Raw genomic sequence first — 19,829 nt, 5'->3', positions numbered from 1 at the left:
GCATAGCACAGGGAAGAGGCTGTCATGAGGTTAGGCATAGAGCATCTTAGCAGTTGTGTCACCCTGCTGACATTTAACATCTGTGCTTCAGTTTCATCTTTAAAATTAAGGTCACTATCTTTCCTGCCTACATTCTCAGATTTTTTATTAAGGTATAAGGAAATAATAGACATGAAAATACTCCATAAACTGAAATATGTAAGATCTTGGGGTCATCATTGTTATCCAGAGAGGGTTTGGGCACAGTCCTCCTGGACTCTCAAGCCGTGTTGAAGCACCATCTGCTGTTAACCACTATAAGCTCTTGAGTAAATACCAGGGTTGCCAAGAGCCGTGATGGTGCCAACCTAGTAAAGAGATAGTTTAGAAGTCTAGGCTGGTTTCACAGTATTTGTTCAGTCTTTGGAAGTCTTAGGGAAAATGAAACTTTTTCAAACCCACCAAATGTTCCTCAGGCCATGTTTGAAGTATGGCTTTTGCTAACTTGAAAACTGATTTTTAAGTTATTGGTGAGCAGAAGTCAGGGCCTTTTTTTAAGTTGCTGAAGGAGTTTTTTTCCTGTACTCTCTTCTGACTCGAAAGCAACTAAAGAGATTTTACTCAGACCTTTTTAAAAAAAGATCAGCTCTGGGGTAGGATCTGAACATGAAAGGTTTCAGTTCGAAAAAAAAGAAATTTCTATAAAGTTCTAAGTGAATACCAAGTGTGTAACTTCAAGCTCCTTCTCTTTGCAAGAAGGGACTTGAATTTTTATTTATTTATTTGCTTTTAACAACTCAAAATCACAGGAGCCCTAGAAGGGCTGGGAATGCAGCGTCCTTTGGAAATGGGCCCATGTTCACACCACACCCAACTCAGGTGTTGGCTTGTTCTGCCCCAGCTCTTCAACCTATTCCTGCCGTGTTCCTTAAGCAGAGCTCATCCCTGATGTTAGAAGTGGGAGAGTGGGTCTCCTATTGTAAAGAGTGACAGTGAGATGAATGGGAGCCCCACTGTTCTCTTGCCTTGGTATTCTTTTTCCTTCTCACTCATGTCTGAAATATCTCTCTTTCAGGTTGACAGACTGATGGAGTTGCATTTTAAGTATCTGGACGCAATGCAGGTGGCGGACAAGAAGATTGAAGGGGAAAAACATGTACGTATCCCTGCCTATCTTCTGCTGGCTATTGACTTGCGTTCCATTTGGGTCCCTTTGTACCTTCTCTGTGCCCACAGGACAGGCAAGGGTACAGGTGTCGTCTACCCTCCCGTGCCACCTAACCTGTTGTTAGAGCAGAGCAGGTGACAGTCTGCCAGTGGTTATACCTGCTCTTCTAATAGCAGTACAAGTTATTAAAGAGGGAGGATGTGTTGGGTTGATCCCTGTCTGGCCCCGGGGGTTTGGGGGACAGCACCAGTACTGAGCTGCTCTCAGAAAATCTGGCCAAGTGCAGTGCTGTGACTTGGTACCACGTTGGCAGAGATAGCAGAGTCCATATTGGTTCACACTCCTGCTGGCTTCTGCAGCCATAAGGGAAGCACCGAGGGAAGGATGATCACAGGGTATGAGGACTGGAAGGAATGTTCGAGGTCTCTCATTGACGGATGTAAAACTGGAGACCCAGAGAAAGGCTTAGATGCACTGCAGCAAAGCCTGCATGTCAGGTTTCAGAGGACTACCCGAACTGCTTCTGCTCGTGGCTGCTGAGGGAGATGAAACCTGTCAGGTTTTTTTCTCGAGGAGCTGTGCTTGTGGTGCTGGTGTCCTGCCTTCTGTACTTTCCACCTGCTCTCATTTTGTTCTCTGCCATCTCTGGCCTCTACCCTTCTCACTTATCACCTTCATCAGGACAAGCATTCATGTTGTTTAATGTCCAGTCTGTATTCTCATCCCCATAAGACATTCCTCAGTCTTTGGTCACATTGCCAAAGGATCCTTTCCTTGCTTTTTTTCAAAGTCGATAATAGACTTCCATTTTCTTTGTGATCTTTATCAACTATATCACTCCATTCTTTTTTCGTTCTTGCCTTAAAGATGCACTGGAGGCTTTTGACCCTCATCAGTGGGAGAGCCGGTTCCAGCACCTGCTTGCATCTGGCTCTGTCAGAGCAGTGAAGCTATGGGGTGGAGCCATGTGCACAGGGAGTAACACTAGCATCTGCCCTCAGGCCAGGCGAGAGCCCAGAGCCTGGGAAGAGAGAGTGACCCTGGGGTCTGTGTCTTGCTTCTCTTCACCCCTTCGTATCAACCTCTCCCCTTTCACAAGCTATACCTTCATTTATGAATGCTGGTGGACAGGTAGCTGTGGTTACTGTTCTCGTTATTTCCCTCCACCTAGTAAGTCCACAGATGTTTGTTGATTGATTGAATTGACTGACTGGGACATTCTTCATTTATACAGTGATACTCCTACCAGATGAAAGACAGAGACTTGGGCAGCCCCAATGGCTCAGCGGTTTAGCGCTGCCTTCAGCCCAGGGCGTGATCCTGGAGATCTGGGATTGAGTCTCACATCGGGCTCCCTGCATGGAGCCTGCTTCTCCCTCTGCCTGTGTCTCTGCCTCTCTCTCTATCTCTTTCTCTGTGTGTCTTTCATGAATAAATAAGTAAATAAATCTTTAAAAAAAAAGAAAAGAAAAGAAAGGCAGAGACTCTGCATTCTGAGGCTGGACTTCAGATGCTAGCGTGTGGCAAACACATTTCTTTTGTTCTACTCTCCCGCCCCCTTTATTTTATTCTTTGACAGGGTTTCCTTTTCCATCTTTTCTTCCCTTTATAGTAACTTGTGTGTGCTGGACACTTAGTGCCTATTTAAGTCCCAGAATAATGTCTTCTTTCTCTCTTCATCTGAATGATAATTAGAAAGAAATTGAAATTTCCTGAGACTTTTGTAGGGAACTGGCCACAAGACAGAACTCTAGCTCTGACAGAGGACCTGTGTTGCCTGCTGGAGATTTTCAGGGGTAGGAAGAGCACTTGGAGTTGAGGGAACCTAATAATTTTAAGCAGGTACCATCTCTTGGTCACTGTGTGGCCATGGCTTGTCACCAGGCTTCATGTAGCCAGTTTCTTAGCTATAACATGGTTTCAGCAAAGGTGATCTCTCAGGTGGTCCCTTCAACTTAATGTTGTCTCTCAGGTTCAAGTGCACATCCTTTGATAACCCTGCCAGCTTTAGCAGTGGGGTAGATTAAAGTGCAGTGAGGGGTTGAGCAGAGGAACAGCAACCTCTAAGAAAAGGTTGGGTGAGTGGGGAGCCACAGATCCCTGGATTTGGATTCCAGCTCTGCCATGTCCTAGCTCTGAGACCTTGGACAAATGAGCTGATCTCTAAACTTTGTCTCATGTGTAAAATGGAAATAACACTTCCTTTTTGGGGTTGTTATAAAGACAAAGTGTAAAGCATACTGCTGCTGCTGCTTGGTGCTCCTAGCTTCCTTTGTCATTCTTGTACAGCTTTTAAGCTAGCCAGGCAGCCCTTCTCCTGAGGGTATCCTCCTCGCCATCTGTCCCAGAAGGAGGCCCCCCAACAGACCAGAGTGTTGGCACCATCATAGACTTCATTTGAGGGGAAGCTGGAGTAGACGTTTTTCAGATGGAGACCAAGTAAGCTGTTGGGCGTGAGGGAGCAGCTTGCATGTGGCTGTTAGGAAACTTGGCCCGCTTCCCACAAGATTATCTATTATCAGCACTGAAGAGGGTGTGAAATTGATTAGCACCGACGGAGAGTAATGGCCGCAGCCACTCTCCCCCAGCCTTCACAGAGCTGCTGTGTGCCCTGGGCACCAGGGCTCCTGCCATTCCCCGACAAACATCTGTCTCCTTGATGCCAAGGCCATTTTGCTGGGCACTGGCAAACATTCCAAGGCCATTAGTGCTCAGCAGCCTCAGTGTTGCTCAGAGAGACAGGGCAGGGTGGGGGGTAAGGGATGCATTTATGAGCCGTGCTCTCTGCCAGCACTTGGGCTCCGTCCTGGCAGATGCAGCCGCCTGGCAGGTGTAAAGTGACTCAGAACAAAACGACCTCTTTTTCACCTCTCCTTCATGCACTCTTCTCTCTTAAGTCATAAACAATTTGTGCCTCACCCCACCTCATCTCCATTAAACTTGGATGTCCTACACCCATTGGGAACTCAGCAAATATTTGTTGACTCGAATGAAGGCTTATTTCTCAGGCTTTTGATGACATTGACTGTCAGATCAGTAATGAATAAATATCTCCCACACTTCCACACTTCACCAAGCCTGCAACAGAAAACACCCTAGATAACAGGGTCAGATACTGACCCAGGTAATGGGGGGTCAGGTATTGACAGTTTTAGTGTTTCAGAGCCCCTATCTTGCCCGCACACTTCAGACTTCCATGGGTACAATGCAAATGGCCCCGGTTCACAATTGACCAAGATTCACTGGAGAGAATCCAGTCATTTGGCAAATGTTTCTCAGGCGCCTGCTCTATGCGAGGCACTGGGCCAGCCGCTGGCAGGGGGTGAGAGTTGGAAGTGCCTGTGAAAGAAGGAGCCCAGGAGCTGCTGACAGGGGCTAGAGGCAACCAGGAAGCAGGGAGCAGTTGACTGTGCCCGGGGCACCCTCAGCAGTTTCTTACATGAGGCAAGGTTCAAGCCACACGTTAAAAGATAGAAATGCATCAGGCATTTCTAACTGAAGAGGAGCAGGAGCAAAGGAGGAGCGAGTGGGAAGTTAAAACCCCAGGAGCAGAGGGTGAGAAGGGGAACATGGGCTTTAGAGCCCGGCTTCTTTCTGCTGACTATGGACAGATAGCTTAACTTATCTTATTTTCTTTTTCAGTGTGTTTTCTTTCTAAGATGTATGTCCCAACCTGTGTACTTTGGGGAATCACAAAAGGAGGGATTTGGTGAAATAACACCTAAAGGCTGTTTCACAGGGGCTGGCACATAGCTCATGGCTGGAGAACCTTCCATTGTCTCTTTAAGGACTCTGCACCCCATCACCCTTACATACACACATACTTTCTAACTCCCCTAGTGCTGCAACATTATACAGGATCTGAGCTCCCTATTTCCTTAGCGTCCTCTCCAGCCACTGTGCACTCCTTCCTGCTTTAGCACTTTTGCATTTGCTTCTCCCCACTGTCCTGGCTCTTCTCATGCTGGTGCTTCCCTCCACCTTCAGGTCTCAGCCTAAATGTCACTTCCTCAGAGTTTTCAGTGATCACCATATGTAAGGTGGTGTCACCCCCATCTCCAAGGCCCCTTCATAACCTCTAAGTATTTGTTTGTTTACTGTCTGCCTCTGGGGCTGTGATCTCTCGTTCATCATTTTCTCAGCACTTACATAGTGACCGACATGCACTAAAGGAAGGACCATCACTCATGAGATGAAATTAATATTTGTCCCTGGGTATTAAGGAAAATTGAACGTCCCAGGTTTTTTCTACATTATTCCTTAACTCTCATTTTTAATCCTCTTTTTTGTTTGCTCTATGATTAGCCCCATCATCAAAAATACCTAAGGACATCTCTGTAGATTCTGTGGCCTACCTGTGGCAGTGTTCACCAAGGTAAAACACTCCTATTTAGAAGAGTCTACAGGACAAGCTGATAAGTTCTACACACATTTGGTTTGAATCACATTACTGCAGTAATCTGTGACTGTCAAAGACTCCCACATCTGGGGCAATGACCCACTGCTTTCATGTTGTGTTCAGTGACTGTTCGATTCCAGAGCCACAGTGTATCTGGACATGCCCTCGGGGCTCCTGGTTAACTAGATTTGACCTGAACTTTTAAAGGGCGTGTAATTCTTAGACTCTTCTAGTGAGCAGCAATTCTCCGTGATCTGTAAATATCCAGGATGCTTGTCTCAGCAGATTTCACCTGACTCCCCAAACAACACCAAGCCCAGAAAACACCAAGGTCCCTATTATTGGGAAGATGTCCTGACTTCTCATTGGTTCCTTCTGGCTTCTCTTGGTTAAATGTACAGAGATGCCTGGCTTCTGACTGTCAGAAGTGAGACATAATTATATAGGTACTGGCAGGGATTTTAAAAGAGGGAGGAGAGCCTTGCAGAGAGGTTTCCCTTTTTTAGTTCCTGGGAAAATTATACTCAGCAGGTTTATTCAATAAAGTGTTCTCACCACATACTTTGCACTGTAATGACTTACAAATTGCATGCTAATTTTGCCACAGTTAAATCATTCTAGGCTTTATCCTGGAAAGAGAAAGATGGACTCCTTGTAATGAAACAGTATCCACAGGACTTGACTCTGAAACAGACTTGGTCTATTTCCTTAGCATTTGAAACTCATTTGAAGATATGTACAGAAGGGGGTGGAGCACAGCAATGGATGCATGGGGTATGTGATCCCAAAGCACTGGGTAAGGATGTAGACAGGAGACTGCCATTGATTCCTCTGCTAACTATGCTGGAGGCTTCTGGGACATGCTTAAAGAAGAGAGAATCTTGTTGAGGGTTCCTTCCAGCTGTTCTTTAAACCAGTAGTTCCCATACTTTCCCTGTCCAAGAACTTGCCAGAACACAGCTGACCGCCTGTAGAAGCCAGTTATGGTGGAGGAGGGTACGTCCTGATGCTTTTTCCTCTCCCTGAGACACCCTGCCTGCCCCCTTCCCAGTTGATCATCCTTTCTGCCAGTGGAGGAGTCAGAGGGGCTCAGTTCTGGTCTTGTACCTCTGCCACTTACCTTGCAGTGTGGTCCTGCGTGCTCTGGCTTTTCTCATCTTCTCTGCCCTCCTGTTTTAGAGGGGTTCCTAGACCCTCTGCTACTGTCTTCATGGGCTTGCTGCAGGCCTGGTAAGATCAGGGCTATGCACTGGCAACTCCCAAGCATCTACAGGCTCTCATAGCCCCTCCCACAGGACATCACCTAGACTTTTTAGACTCAGTGAGTCCAAAGCCACGTCTGTGGCCCTAACCCCTTCCCGTCATACCAGGGCCAATCACCAGTTTCACCAGGTCAGAAACCTGGGCAGCATCCATTTCTTCCTTTCTTTCCTGCTCCCACCACACATGCACCTGATAGGTTTTACCTCTGACCTCTGTGTAGCCTCTTCACATTCCCCTGTCCTCACTACCACTACATACACTCCAGCAGCCAGCGTCTTTTCTTTTTATATGAGTGTAACATGTTCCTCACTAACTAGTTTCCCTGTCGCTAGGTTTGTCCTCTCCAAATCCATTTCCTACACAGTAACCAGAGATTTTTCTAAGCTGAAAATGCACTTATGCCACTCCCCTACCCAAACCCAGTACATACTGGCTCTGTATTACCTGCAGGATAGATATGCTCTGAATTTCTTCCAGGCCTTGCCAGGCTCTCCCACTCAGGCCCCCCGCCTGCACCACCCTGCCCCCCAGCTGCATCCCTCACCACTCCTCTCCTTGTGATGTGCAAAAGCCGCTTTGTGGCACCTGAACCTTCTTAACCTTTCTCTCCTGGAGCCTTCTAGGAGAAGGCCCATTGCTGTTTACCCAGAATACCTGTCTGTGCCATCTTTCCCACAACCGTCTCCTATAGCTAGCTAATTCTTTTGTATCCTCAAGAGCTTTGGCAGAAAAGTCAGTAGATGCATGTTGAATATGTACCATGTGCCAAGTGTGCTGCTTAGGATTACTGTGCCAGTTCCTGCAGAAAGCCTCCCCTGCCCTCCCCCCACCCCCTGCCGTGTCTCCCAGGAGCTCCCTGTGCGCTGCAGCCTGCACAGCATAGACCCAAATCTTGCCTCTGCTTCAGTTTCCTCGTCAGGAAAAGGAGGAGAATAATAATGCCTATCTTGAAGGGTTGCAGGGAAGATGAAATAGATTAATATATAGAAATCACTTAGAATAGTTTCTGGCACAAGGAAGTATGCCATAAGTGGTAGCTATTATTGAAAGTGTTTTTGGCCTGTATACTTGTCTCTCCCTCTAAAGCTGAGTCTCCACAAGCAGAGGCTGGTCTTCCTTCCTCGGTGCTCCAAACAGGATTGTTATTTTCTGGCCTTGTGTTCTCATATCTGCTGTCACAGAAGCTCTGGTTCTCTCAAGGCTGACTTATATGTTGTCAAGATTCAAATGAGCAGTCGTGGGTATTTTTTGTTTTGTTTTTTCGGTAGATTCAGAAATGGAAGACAAACCCATCATGGAGGCATCCTGGTAGCGTAGAAGGAACATGAATCCTGAGGTCATATGGCCCAAGGTTAAATCTCAGCTCAGCCACACAAGAACTCTGTTTTGGGGGAGATGACTTGCCCTATGCATGTTTCAGTTTTCATGGTAACTTTACCAGAGGGTCATTTTGAAGATTAATGAGACTGTTTATAGCAACGAGTGCATGTGCTTATGTGCTAGGGTTGGCCTGACATATAGTCTGTTTCTTCTATGGGGGCAAAGATCTGACCTGAGAGTCTTGGATTCTTACCAGAGCTGCTGTCAGGTAGTTATGCATTCTTAAAAAAAAATCCCTTTTATTATTTCTTCAGCCTCGGTTTCCCTAGCTAAAAATGACTGGCAGTCTTCAGGATCCTTCTCTAATGGTCTGCCCTATTTTAGAAGCTCTTAGAAGAAGGTTTTATTTGCTTGTGTTTGTGCACAGTGCCCCCTCTCCCCCAACACACACACACCTCCACTTACCTGTCTCTCTCCCTTGGCTTAAATTCTCCCCTTGCTTTTGAAGAAAAAAGAAATGAGCCTTTTGTAAATGGTGGGACAGTTCTTGCCCCTGACTGTAGACAGTAGCTGTGACCCATCGGGGCTCCCAAGTCACATCCCCTCTTATTAAGGCAAGAAGGATTCTTATTGGCTTCATAGCAGCTTCTTTTATGACTGTCTGCTTCCATCAGCAAGGGGCAGCTCACTGCCCGTCAGGGGCAGATTAGAAATGGCATCCACATGCTCATTTGGAGGCTTGCGACTTGCCTGCTGAGGGGGGGGGGGGGGACGGTGCGTAGAAAGTTGGTGATTCTGTAGCACTCCTGATGACAGATTAACATTTAAAGTGAGGATGTGGCTGGGGGAGGGGACAACAACACACAGAAATGGCACCTTGACACCACCCGTACCATGTCCTTGTGTATCTTTGGAGATGAATCTCTTTATTCTCGCAGCCCCCAACAGGCTCATGCTGCTGTGAACTGCAATCTGTTCTTAATGCACCATTCACTGAATTACCATCGAAGTTTTTATTCTAGCCCACTCTCATGGAATGAGCAACACAAAACCTTTCAGAGTGTCTCCTGTTTTTTCAACTCTTCCAAACGGCATGTGGAATTTGCTGGCCAAGCTGTAGATTCCCACCACCTCCCACCCTGCCCCTCCCCTTTTTTAAGTTTCTTCAATTGATAAGGAGGCCAGATGTCCTTAATGCAGGTGGTATGCATTAAACCCTAGAAATGGCCTCAAGAAAAAAGTCCTATTTGTTCATATTGCTATTACTGGAAAAGGTCTATTAAACTTTTTCCTTCTTTGAACTATGAAAGGAATCACAGGCTCGGAACCTAACTTGTGTGGGTTTCATCCTATCTCCAACTCCTATTCAACTGTGAGCTTTGTGGCCTTAGCCCAGTGCCTAGTACACAGGGAGAACTCAGGAAAGGGCACCGTTGTCATTATCCATGTGTTGCATCCCATCTCTTGCCAGAGCAAAAGGACAAATAGAAAAAGGTCTTGGACAAGGAAATCATGTTCCACCAGAGTCTTTAACCGAAACTCAGTGACAGTCATTTGACATCTGTCTCAATTTTTCCATCTGTGAAATCTGAAAATGGTATTTGAAATGTGCATACCCAACACAGGGCACATACAAGCACGTGGGGTTAATGAAGATACTCTGCTTTCAAAAGTAGAAAGCGCTTATGTGGATGTCAAATTGTCATTGCTTCACAAAGAAGACAGTCAGTCACCTTCACTCTCCTCAGAGGTGAGAGTTGAATGATTTAATTTGTAAAAGACTTCCTTTAAATCTTAACTCTCCTGTCTCATTTCAGGTACAGTTTAATGAATGTACAGATTTTCACTCTGAAAGTTTTTAAAGTAAGATATGTTTACAATACTTAAGGAAGTTACTTGATTTTTAGAATTTCTCTTTAATCTCTATTAACAGTATTGCCATTTGAAGAGCACTCGATTTATATGTTCAGATTGTTTAAGATGTCCTATCTAATGTAGCAGCAGATCCAGGGGCTTGTCTTTCTGTCGCAGGGAAGTTTAATTTATTGTGAGAGGATGAGCTCATTGTCAATGCTGACCGCTGTGTCGTGTCAGGGTGACGCTTGATGTCCTCCTACTTGAGGCCTTTGTCGCAGTGGCTCTTCTGACTGTCTGGGAGCTCCGCCAGGCAACAGCTTCAGTCTGTCCATATAGATACCCAGATACAGGCAGAAATCCATCCCATCTGGTGATGGAGGTGCCTCAGTCCTAGATTCACTCTAGGTTATCAAAGCTAAAAGGAACCTTCTAGAGCACGATATCAGGGAAGACAGGTGGGGCTCCTGCCACTCCCCACCCTGCAGTCAGCCCAAACACAGTTGACTGGTCTCAAAGCTCCTCCCCCACAAGCTCCAGTTGGCCCCATGACCCTGACCCTTTTTCACGTAGAGCACTTGACAGCCACTGTGGTGAGTTAGAGTGGGCACTCAGAATGAAACCTATTTCCCTTCTCTGATCCAGGGCAGGCCTCTTATTTCAAAGCAAAGAAGCTGAGGCCAAGAAAAGTTAGATGACATGCCTCAGGACAGGAGTAAGTTAGTGTTTGTTCAGTACTCTGTCCTGTCTTGACAGAGAAACTTGTTTGTAGAATCAACACATCATAATTCAGAAAATTCCCAATGTGTAATTAAATGCTTCTTGTAATGTCAGAGGGTCTCTTAAGAGGGAAAGAAAGCAAGGAGGTTGGGTATCTTTTTAGAATGAGGTATCTGTGGCCTGCTGTACCCAAGTACTAAGTTCAGTACCCATGTGCTAAGAACATGGAGCTGCAGGTTTAATTTCTGCACGTGGGCCAGCCAGCTTCGTTCTTTTCTTTGTCAGGTCACTTTGAAGCATGTCTTATTGGTCAGTTGGGCATAAGTCAATTTCCTCCCTACTGCTAGTGAAGCAAATCCACTTCTGTGTTACTAGTTTATAACCATCAATATGTTCCTAATCAGACTCCTTTGGTTCTTCCAGAGGTTCTGTTATGAGGGAAATAATAGGGCTGGGAGAAACTTGTGATAATCCTAGGATGTTTATGTTACTTTTATATTACTTCAAAGGCTGAATCCTAGCCAGATGATCATGGGTTGGGTGGTACTGGCAGCTATTCTTCACGTCTCAAATACCCTGAGAAGTCTTTCAGAGGTAGTTCTATTTCCTTACCTCCAGATCAGTTTTTTTAATCTGGTGTCTTAGAATCCCAGAAAAGGAGCCAGAAATTCATTAATCCATATATAGTAAAGGTGATATATGGTCCTACTTCTTCTTAAGACAGACCAAAACTTGAGAAGATGTTCTTACAAGAACTGTACCCAAACTTTCTTATTTTCCTTCAGAACAATACATAACCATTTTGCTTCTTTTATTTCCCTTTAAATACAGAATGCACATTTGTGCTCAACTTTTCTGAATCCTTTCAGCAGTAAATATTCTCTGCCACAGAGTTGTAACAGTCTAGATAAGGTGCTATCCTGACAGCAGTCACCTTCTCTGCTTGCTGGTTTCTATGATGCTTCTAAAACTGTCAGGGCAGAGACTTCGTCTTAGAAGCCAATCTCTGTTTCATCTTTGTGCATGTTCAACGCAGCAATGGTGATGCCTTTCTTGGAGATGAGCTAAAGTCATATCTCAGATCTACACTTGAAATTTTCACTTTCAAATCATCTGGCCGTATATCTAAAAGTAGAATGTTGAAATGAACGTTGTCAGAGTCTTGAAGTTCTAAGGAAAGAGGAAAAAATGGAGTTTGGCATTGCTCTCTTGGGTCCATCCTTTCTGGATGACAATATTTAGAGAAATGGGAAGATACAGTATATTCCCGCTTGGTTAAAAGAAGGTCAGATTGTCGGGGGGGGCACTATGAAAAAGGATAACTCACCAGGGCTCTTCTGACCTCTTTGAAGAAACTTAATTTTGCTGTGCTCCATACTTGAGCCTCTACCACTTTTACTTTGTTCTTGCAGATAGCTCCGAAATCTGCACCCACACAAACGTGGAGGTATGAAAAGAACACATACTTGGGTTGGAATCCCAGTTCTGCCACCCACTAGCCTTGGGGAGGCTGCTCTGCTGAGTCCTTTTCCTCATTTAAAATAGGAGTGGTGGGATGCCTGGGTGGCTCAGTGGTTGAGCATCTGCCTTTGGCCCAGGGCGTGATCCCGGAGTTTCGGGATCGAGTCCCATGTCAGGCTTCCTGCATGCAGCCTGCTTCTCCCTCTGCCTGTGTCTCTGCCTCTCTCTCTGTGTCTCTCATGAATAATAAATAAATATTTTAAAAAATAAAATAAAATAAAATAAGGGTGGTAATCCCTGCCTTCCGATATTTGTGAGAAGCAAAGGAATTTAAAAGCACTTAGACTCAGTCTGACACGTGACAAGCGCTCAGTAAACACTGGCTGCTCCTCCTAAGTGGTTAGATGGCAGTGTTCTTTATTCAGACTGCTTCACACAATGCCTCGTATATAGCAATCAATCAAAAATACTACGATCTGCCGATAGCCAGGATCTTTATAAGCAAAAAAACACACTGCCTTCCTCCTTTCTGACCTTTCTTCTGGTGACACTGATGCTGCACTGTTGATCTCTCTCACCCTAGCCAAGTTGACTTTCCTGTGCCTTAATCCATGCTTATTCCTCTGCTCTGAAATGTCCTTCCCAGTCTTTCAGACTCCTTCAGAGTCCTCCTCAAATGTACATTTCCTTTGATGTCTTTTGACTACCCCCAGATAAATGTATGTGTCCTTCTGGGTGCCCACAGCATGCGGTACTATTTGAGAAGTCCTTGATAGTAGGCGTTCCCATATTTTAAAAAATTAATGATTTGTTCATATTTGGCAACATTATTAGGCGATAATCTCCTTGATTATGTGGACTTTTTAATTAATCTTTTCTGCCCCCAACACATCATGTAATACCTGGCCCACAGTTTGGTGTTTAGGAAATCTTTATCAGGTGGATAAATGAAATGGGTTCTACTCCCAGTATCCATGTTTGCAAACCTCTAAAGGTTTCATCACCTCTTCTCTTCTTCGTTTGCTGATACTGTGGCCTCCCAGCTGTGTGCTCTGCTTGCCGCTCATTGCTGTCCATCTCGTACATGTTGCATATTCTTGTTCATGACATTGTCCTGCACATGTAGCCTGCCCATCGTGTCTCACTTCTCTGAGCAGCATTTAGGCCTCCCACCAGCTGGCCCTCCAGGGTCCTGTCCTTCACCATTTCCTGATGCTTCCCCTTCTCCCCATCCACAAGAGTCTTAGCACACACAGCTCATTAAACAGCACTGAACTTCTACCTGCACTTGTTCAGTCCTGACACATGCTTTCCAGGAGCCTACTGTGCTCAAAGTACTATCCAGGATGCTTTCCAAGGTACAAAGAAAACTGAAACACACACTCTTGCTTTCAAGGAACCTTGACAGGGAAGAGGCACACATCTGAATACCTGCTATAAGGCAGGTCATGGGAAATGCCTTAAAGAGGTATAAATCCAATTCTGGGGAGTTTTCAGGACTGAAAAATCCTTGTATCTGATTGGAAAAGTTTTCAAGTTGGAAGGCTTTGAGAAGTTTTCAAAGATCTCAAGAAAAGTTCTGAAAGGAACGTCACATTTTAGACTTTAACTATGTTGTGATAGAGATTGAGGGGTGGGAAGAGTCCCAACATCACAGGCAAAGGTGAAGAGACTAGAGAGCGGAGAGCAGGCGTGTCTGTGCTGTGTGCATGGTTGGGGATGGGTGGCTGGTAAGCAGAGAGCATGAGCAGCACAAGGCCTCAGACCCCTCATCCTTAAGGCCTTCATTCTATTTCTCTCATGAGCCTGGAAACCTTACCTGGGAGTCCCTTCTTCCCAAATGCCTTCCCATCTTAGCCAACCCTGATTAGCACCCACCACCTGTCATCTTAAACTTGGGTGTACTCTGTATCCCCTTACTCTCTGGTCACTTCCTATGTCACTGTGGCCTCCCCAGACATTTGGCCCCTCTGTGACTAAGACCAAGACATCCCCTTACCTTCATTTTCATTCTTTTATCAGCCTTAATTCATTGCTTAGAATGGTGGCCTTGCCACTGGGCGCTTACCTGGGCTGGGATTCGAGCATAATGTTAATCATTTTCACCTAAGGTGAATCAGACAGGATTCCTGTCCCCAGGGAGTCTGTATATTCTCATAACTGGTAATCATGTAATTATGAGCAACTTACTTAACCTCTGTGTGCCTTGGATTCTGATTTGTACAATAGGATTAATAATCCCCTCCCTGCTGTCTCTAAATTTGGTAGTAAGGACCATATATATGATATGATAACACTTTAAACTCTGCAGCATTATAGAAATGTAAAATATTAGCAGCAAGTGCTTTCTGCACGAGTGCCAGTGCCCCCAGCTGCTGAACACTGAGGAGTTCTGGAACAGGAAGTTACAATTATGAGTAAATGAGAAACTAAAGCAACCCTTCTAGTTTTAAACTCCTCAGACATCAGTCCAGTGCTCCGTGACTGCCTTGTGAACATTAACACTATTACCAGATTACCAAAGAATTTGCTACTAAATGAAACTGGGAATTAGCAATGGTGATTTGCCAGACAGAGCAGCCCTCCTTTGCCTCAGACAGAAGCCTTTAGGAGTGAGATGAAAAGTAGCCTTCTGTTGCTATAGGCCGGCCCCTTGGGCAAATAAAGAAGTGCATTATCTGCGTCTAAATAGTCTCTGAAGGATTCTTGTTGGAGATTGATGACCAAGTGGTAAGTCCTTTAAGTTTGGGAGAGTAGAAAGCAAGGTCCCCAAGGATTTCTACCAGTGACAGGAGCCTGAGCTGTCAGAGGGAACTGTGGCCATAAAACTACTGATGGAATAAAGAAATGGATTGTTGTCATCAAAAGCATGTATCAAGCACCTGTCTTCTCAAGCCAGCCTGCCAGTCATGCAGAACGAGTCCCTCACCCAGTTCTACTCCTGAGAGCCAACAGCCCAAAACAGATGTCTTTTCCCTTTCGTTCAGTACTTGGATATTTACTGAGTGGGAACACGAAGACAAAATTCAGTCCCTGCCCTACTAGAGTTCATAGTCTACCCTTATGAAATAAAAGGAGTTGTAGATGGGAGTTGTCAACCAAGGGGGATGAAGATGGAAATCAGTGTGAGCATTGTGTGTGAGAAGAGGTTGCATGGGGGGCAAGCGTGTTGAGGTGCTCTCAGAAAGTTCAGAAAGGAGCAATTGTTAGTCTTACATAATCAGGAAAGGCGTTGTGGTATAGGTAGCTTAAAAGCAGTGCTGGCTTCAGAGATACCCTAGAACCCCAAGGAAGGAAGGCAGCTAAGGCCCAGAGATAGAGAGAGGAGCTCTGTTGACAGAGGCAGTAATAATCTGCAGTTGGGGAGTTCGGAGGTTGTGGTGAAAATGGCCTACAACAGTTGCGATGGTTGCACAGTTCTGAATATACTAAAAGCCATTACGCTGTGCACTTTAAATGGGCGTATTGTATGATATGTGAATTGTATATCAATAAAGCTATTTTTATAGAAGAATCTGCCAGAGAGGAATAGATTTGGGGACAGCGAGTCTGATAGGTCTGGGGTTGTAATGGTTGAGGAGAGACTCCTGTTGCTTGTTGGGACGTTGGCCTAGGGGAGTGCCTGCTGGTGAAGCCAAGTGGACAGGGTGGTAGCATTTTGCTACTGATGCAACGTGAGCCCAAAGGAACACATGTATGTATGGGGAATGCCCGTGCCATCAGCAAGACAGTCATGGGGATAGGACCACTCTTCCCGAGTTTGACCTGACTTGGAAGGGAAAGAGACCTCCAGAGGTCCTGTTGAGAGGTGATTTATGGGGTCCAGAAGCAAAGAGTAGAGAATGAGAGGAAGCAGATAAATAGCTGAGATTTGTGTCACTGTCAGCTTATTTTTTTTAGATTGAATATCTGGATGAGATCATTTTGGCCTTGACTCGTTGCAAAGAGAAAAAAAGGGGGGCTTTAATCTGACTCCCTGGGCCTCTAGTCCATTAAAAATGAAAACATAATGGGCAGCCTGGGTGGCTCAGCGGTTTAGCGCCGCCTTCAGTCCAGGGGCTGATCCTGGAGACCTGGGATCGAATCCCACGTCGGGCTCCCTGCATGGAACCTGCTTCTCCCTCTGCCTGTGTCTCTGCCTCTCTCTCTCTCTCTCTCTCTCTCTCTCTCTCTCTCATAAATAAATAATGTCTTTTAAAAAATCTTTAAAAATGAAAACATAAGAAAGATACTTTAGAAGATATGGGAGAAGCAGGAGATACATCAGGGTGGAATAGTCTGGTGGTGGTGTTGTAGTTGCTGTTCTTTTGTGTATTGTGGGTTCACTGGCCAGCTCACTTGTCCTACTTGCTCATTTGCTTCTAGGACATGGTCCGGCGTGGGGAGATCATAGACAATGACACAGAGGACGAGTTCTATCTCCGGCGCTTGGATGCAGGTCTCTTTGTCCTTCAGCACATCTGCTACATCATGGCGGAGATCTGCAATGCCAATGTGCCCCAGGTAAGAGGGGCCGCCCTGGACATTTCTGTCCATGCCTGCCTGGGTAGGGACTCTGAGAAGGAGGCAGATCCACTCTGCTTGACTCCCTGTACTCCATGTGGGCCCTCTCCTTCAGGGGCCAGCACGAGGTTCATACTTTTACATGATGTATATTGCTGGTGCTTGCCAGGACAAACAGTGTTTTTCCTTTCTCTCCCCTCCATTCACCTTCCTCTTAGATTCGCCAGAGGGTTCACCAGATCCTCAACATGCGAGGGAGCTCCATCAAAATCGTCAGGCACATCATCAAGGGTGAGTTGGGCACTGTTTGTGTCTGGCACTCCGGGATTGCTAGGTGATGCTAACTTTTCGAGTCTGAATCAGTATCCCCAGCATTTGGTGCACAGCATTCTGTGACTGCAGGCTTAAGTGTGTTGTCACATGCACTGTGTGTCCCAATCATCTTTGTCAGGATACCAAAGACTAGCCTAGGTATTCTATGCCTCTGACACTTCAGTTCCAGCATTTAAAAAACACATAACAAACAAGAGGCAGTGGGGCTTAGAAATCTTTGTTAAAAATTAAAAAGAAGAAGACAAAACAAGAAACAAAAAATCCAGTTCCAAACTACATGCAGTGGAATGAAATTGCTTTCTAAGGGGGGGAAAAAAACAAGGAAATAACAGGAAATACCTGGAATTATTCCAGACAGCAGAAAGTCAATCTGTACCACTGTAGTGTAACAGAAAGGGCATACCTGCCTTTCAGCCTCGACTCTGCCTTCCCCAGCTGTGCAAGTGTGATCTAGAAGAAAGTATGCAAAGGTTCAGGAGATACTACATGACCACGTTCAGTCTAGTGCCCAGTGGTGGATAGTGCTCGGCACACAGCCAGTGCTCAGCCAGATGAGCATCCCTCCTTCCCTCAGCTACCGCAGGGAGTCCCTCAAGATACCATCACATCTTTGGGACCTTAGTCAGCTGGAGTGGCTCCCGAGGCCTCCATTAGTGAACCAGGCTCTCAATCACAAGTGTACCTGACCTGGACTCTGATGCGTCTGTGCCCGTGGGCCACTTAGCACAGACTCACACACAACAGCAGTTGAGGCCTGTATTGGCCTGTATTGCAGTAGTGATAATGCCAGGTTTCAGAGAAAGCCAGGATAGACTGGTGACTCTGAGCAGATTTTCATTTTCCCTCTCTGGCCCATGTTTTTCCCATTTCTAAGGTGAAGGAATAGGCTAGATGTCCTCAATGGGTTTGCCCGTAAGTGGCTTATAACTCCCATTATGGGTAGGAGATGAAATGTGAAGATAAATGGTACATATAATAAAGTGAAGAGAAGTTAAGAGCCATGGTCTCTGGATCCGACACCTGGAATTGAATCCTGGCTCTGTTACTTACTGTGTTACCTGGGGCGAGATACCCAATTGCTCTGTGACCTCATAGGATGCATGAGAAGATTAAATAAGATGATAGATTGAAATGTCTGACCCTTAATAAGTTCTCTGTAAATGTTAGCTATTATGAGTATTATGAAATATGATGATGATAATTATCATCATTATTATAAGTGAGGCATGGCTACAATCTTGTGGGAAGTCTTGTGAGTGGCATCAAACTGGGTCTTAGAGGCTGGGAGCAGGACATCCCAGAATAAAGGAACAGTGTGCATGAAGGCATGGGAGCAGGAAACCCTGTGTTTAGCACAGCCGCCTTGGGCAGGTGGCAGTGGTACCTCCATCATGTCCATTTTGTAGATGGAGAATTTGAGGTATTAGAATCTTATCTTTTCCCTCAGAGAAAGAAGAAAGGGAAACAATTCATGAAGCAAGCCCAGCACCTTGCCTTCCACGGTGGCATCCTGGGTGCTCCTTCCCCTCCATTTGCATGAATTACTGCTTAGCATGGCCTACTGCCTCCCTCAGGTGTAACTATGGTGATTTGCAACTCCAGTTCTTAAATGGCATTTACTTCTAACGCCCACTTGTTCAATTAGGAATTTTTATCACTCTCAGCTCTCTCTGGCATATAGGCTTCTCCCTGCATCTCCATCCCTGCAATCAAAACAGTGAATTGAGAAAGAAAAGGTGTTTTTCACAGGTACTGACACGTAGTAGGTGGATGTTTTCCTTTGTGAAATCCTAACACATAAACCTTCAGTTATTCGGTATTTTCAGTTGTTGTGACCCGGCCTCTGTGTCCCTCAGATCCCCGTCTAGCCCCCCAGTGCCTCATGGGGCGTCAGGCCCCACCCTCAGACCAGGTGCTGAGTGGAGTTCCGTCAGTGGAGCGGCCTACACAGATGCCATATTCATTCCCACCACTCTTGGTCCTCTCTTCTGTTGTTTTCCTTTTCCCCTAGCCCTGCCGGAGCCTCGGACCAGCCCTTTGGTTCTCCCTCCATCACCCTGCACAGCCAGTGGAGTAGTAAATCCACCAGTTCCGCCTCTAGACTCCATCTTGAATCGTTCTTTCCATCTGTTACTTCCCATCATACCACCCAGTTTATTTCCTTCCTAGCCCTTATCACAATCTGTAATTGTTTTTATTTATGTCTTTGTTTACTCATTTTGTGGGTCTCATACATTAAAATATAAGCTCTGACGTAGGGACGTTGTTAGCTTGTTCAGTGTCACCTCATCAGCACCCACAGCAATGCTGGGCACGTAATGGGAACCCAGTGAATATTTTACGTATTGTTGAATTCAGCCCCACCCTCATGCAAATTTAATTTGGCAGATGTTTGCTGAGACTTTCCTCAGGGCTAAGCACAGGGCTAGATACTGTGCTTAGGTGCCACATGACACAGATGTGTAAGTGACCGGCCATAATTCAAGCTAAATGAAAGACACGCTCCAGCAGCTACTCAGCTAGCATTTGCTGGGTGCCAGGCTCTGTGTTGAGGACTAGAGTTGCAAAGAATAACCAAGAGCCGTGTCTTTGAAATGTTCACAGTCTGGTGAGGAGAGATACTCGAAACTAATTACAATGTGATAAGTGCTAGTTGAAGTTGTGAACGGTGTGCTAACGGAGTGGTAAAAGCAGTACTGGAGGCACCGGCCATTCCATGGACTCCCAAGAGAGGGAAAGGCCCATCCCAGGCAGAGGGAGTAGAGGCCCAGGAGTAGGACAGGACATCAGTGGCCTTTGTAAGGAGTGTAGAGGAGATACTATGGTGCC

General features: G+C 45.7%; 1 protein-coding gene across 2 annotated transcripts in view; it reads left to right on the top strand.

Annotated features, from left to right (window-relative positions):
- CTNNBL1 (catenin beta like 1) overlaps positions 1-19,829 on the top strand; it is a 162,454-nt gene that overhangs the window by 134,911 nt on the left and 7,714 nt on the right. For both annotated transcript variants that reach the window (XM_055302188.1, XM_055302183.1), the window contains exons 13-15: positions 1,055-1,135; positions 16,530-16,667; positions 16,886-16,958. In XM_055302188.1, the coding sequence (XP_055158163.1) occupies positions 1,055-1,135; positions 16,530-16,667; positions 16,886-16,958 (292 nt within the window). The remainder of the gene's footprint in view (positions 1-1,054; positions 1,136-16,529; positions 16,668-16,885; positions 16,959-19,829) is intronic.

This window comes from Nyctereutes procyonoides, unplaced genomic scaffold (assembly GCF_905146905.1).
Source record: "Nyctereutes procyonoides isolate TBG_1078 unplaced genomic scaffold, NYPRO_anot_genome, whole genome shotgun sequence".
Classification (NCBI taxonomy): Eukaryota; Metazoa; Chordata; class Mammalia; order Carnivora; family Canidae; genus Nyctereutes; species Nyctereutes procyonoides.
The sequence above is the reverse complement of the archived record's forward strand: the minus strand, read 5'-3'. Positions and strand labels throughout refer to the sequence as shown.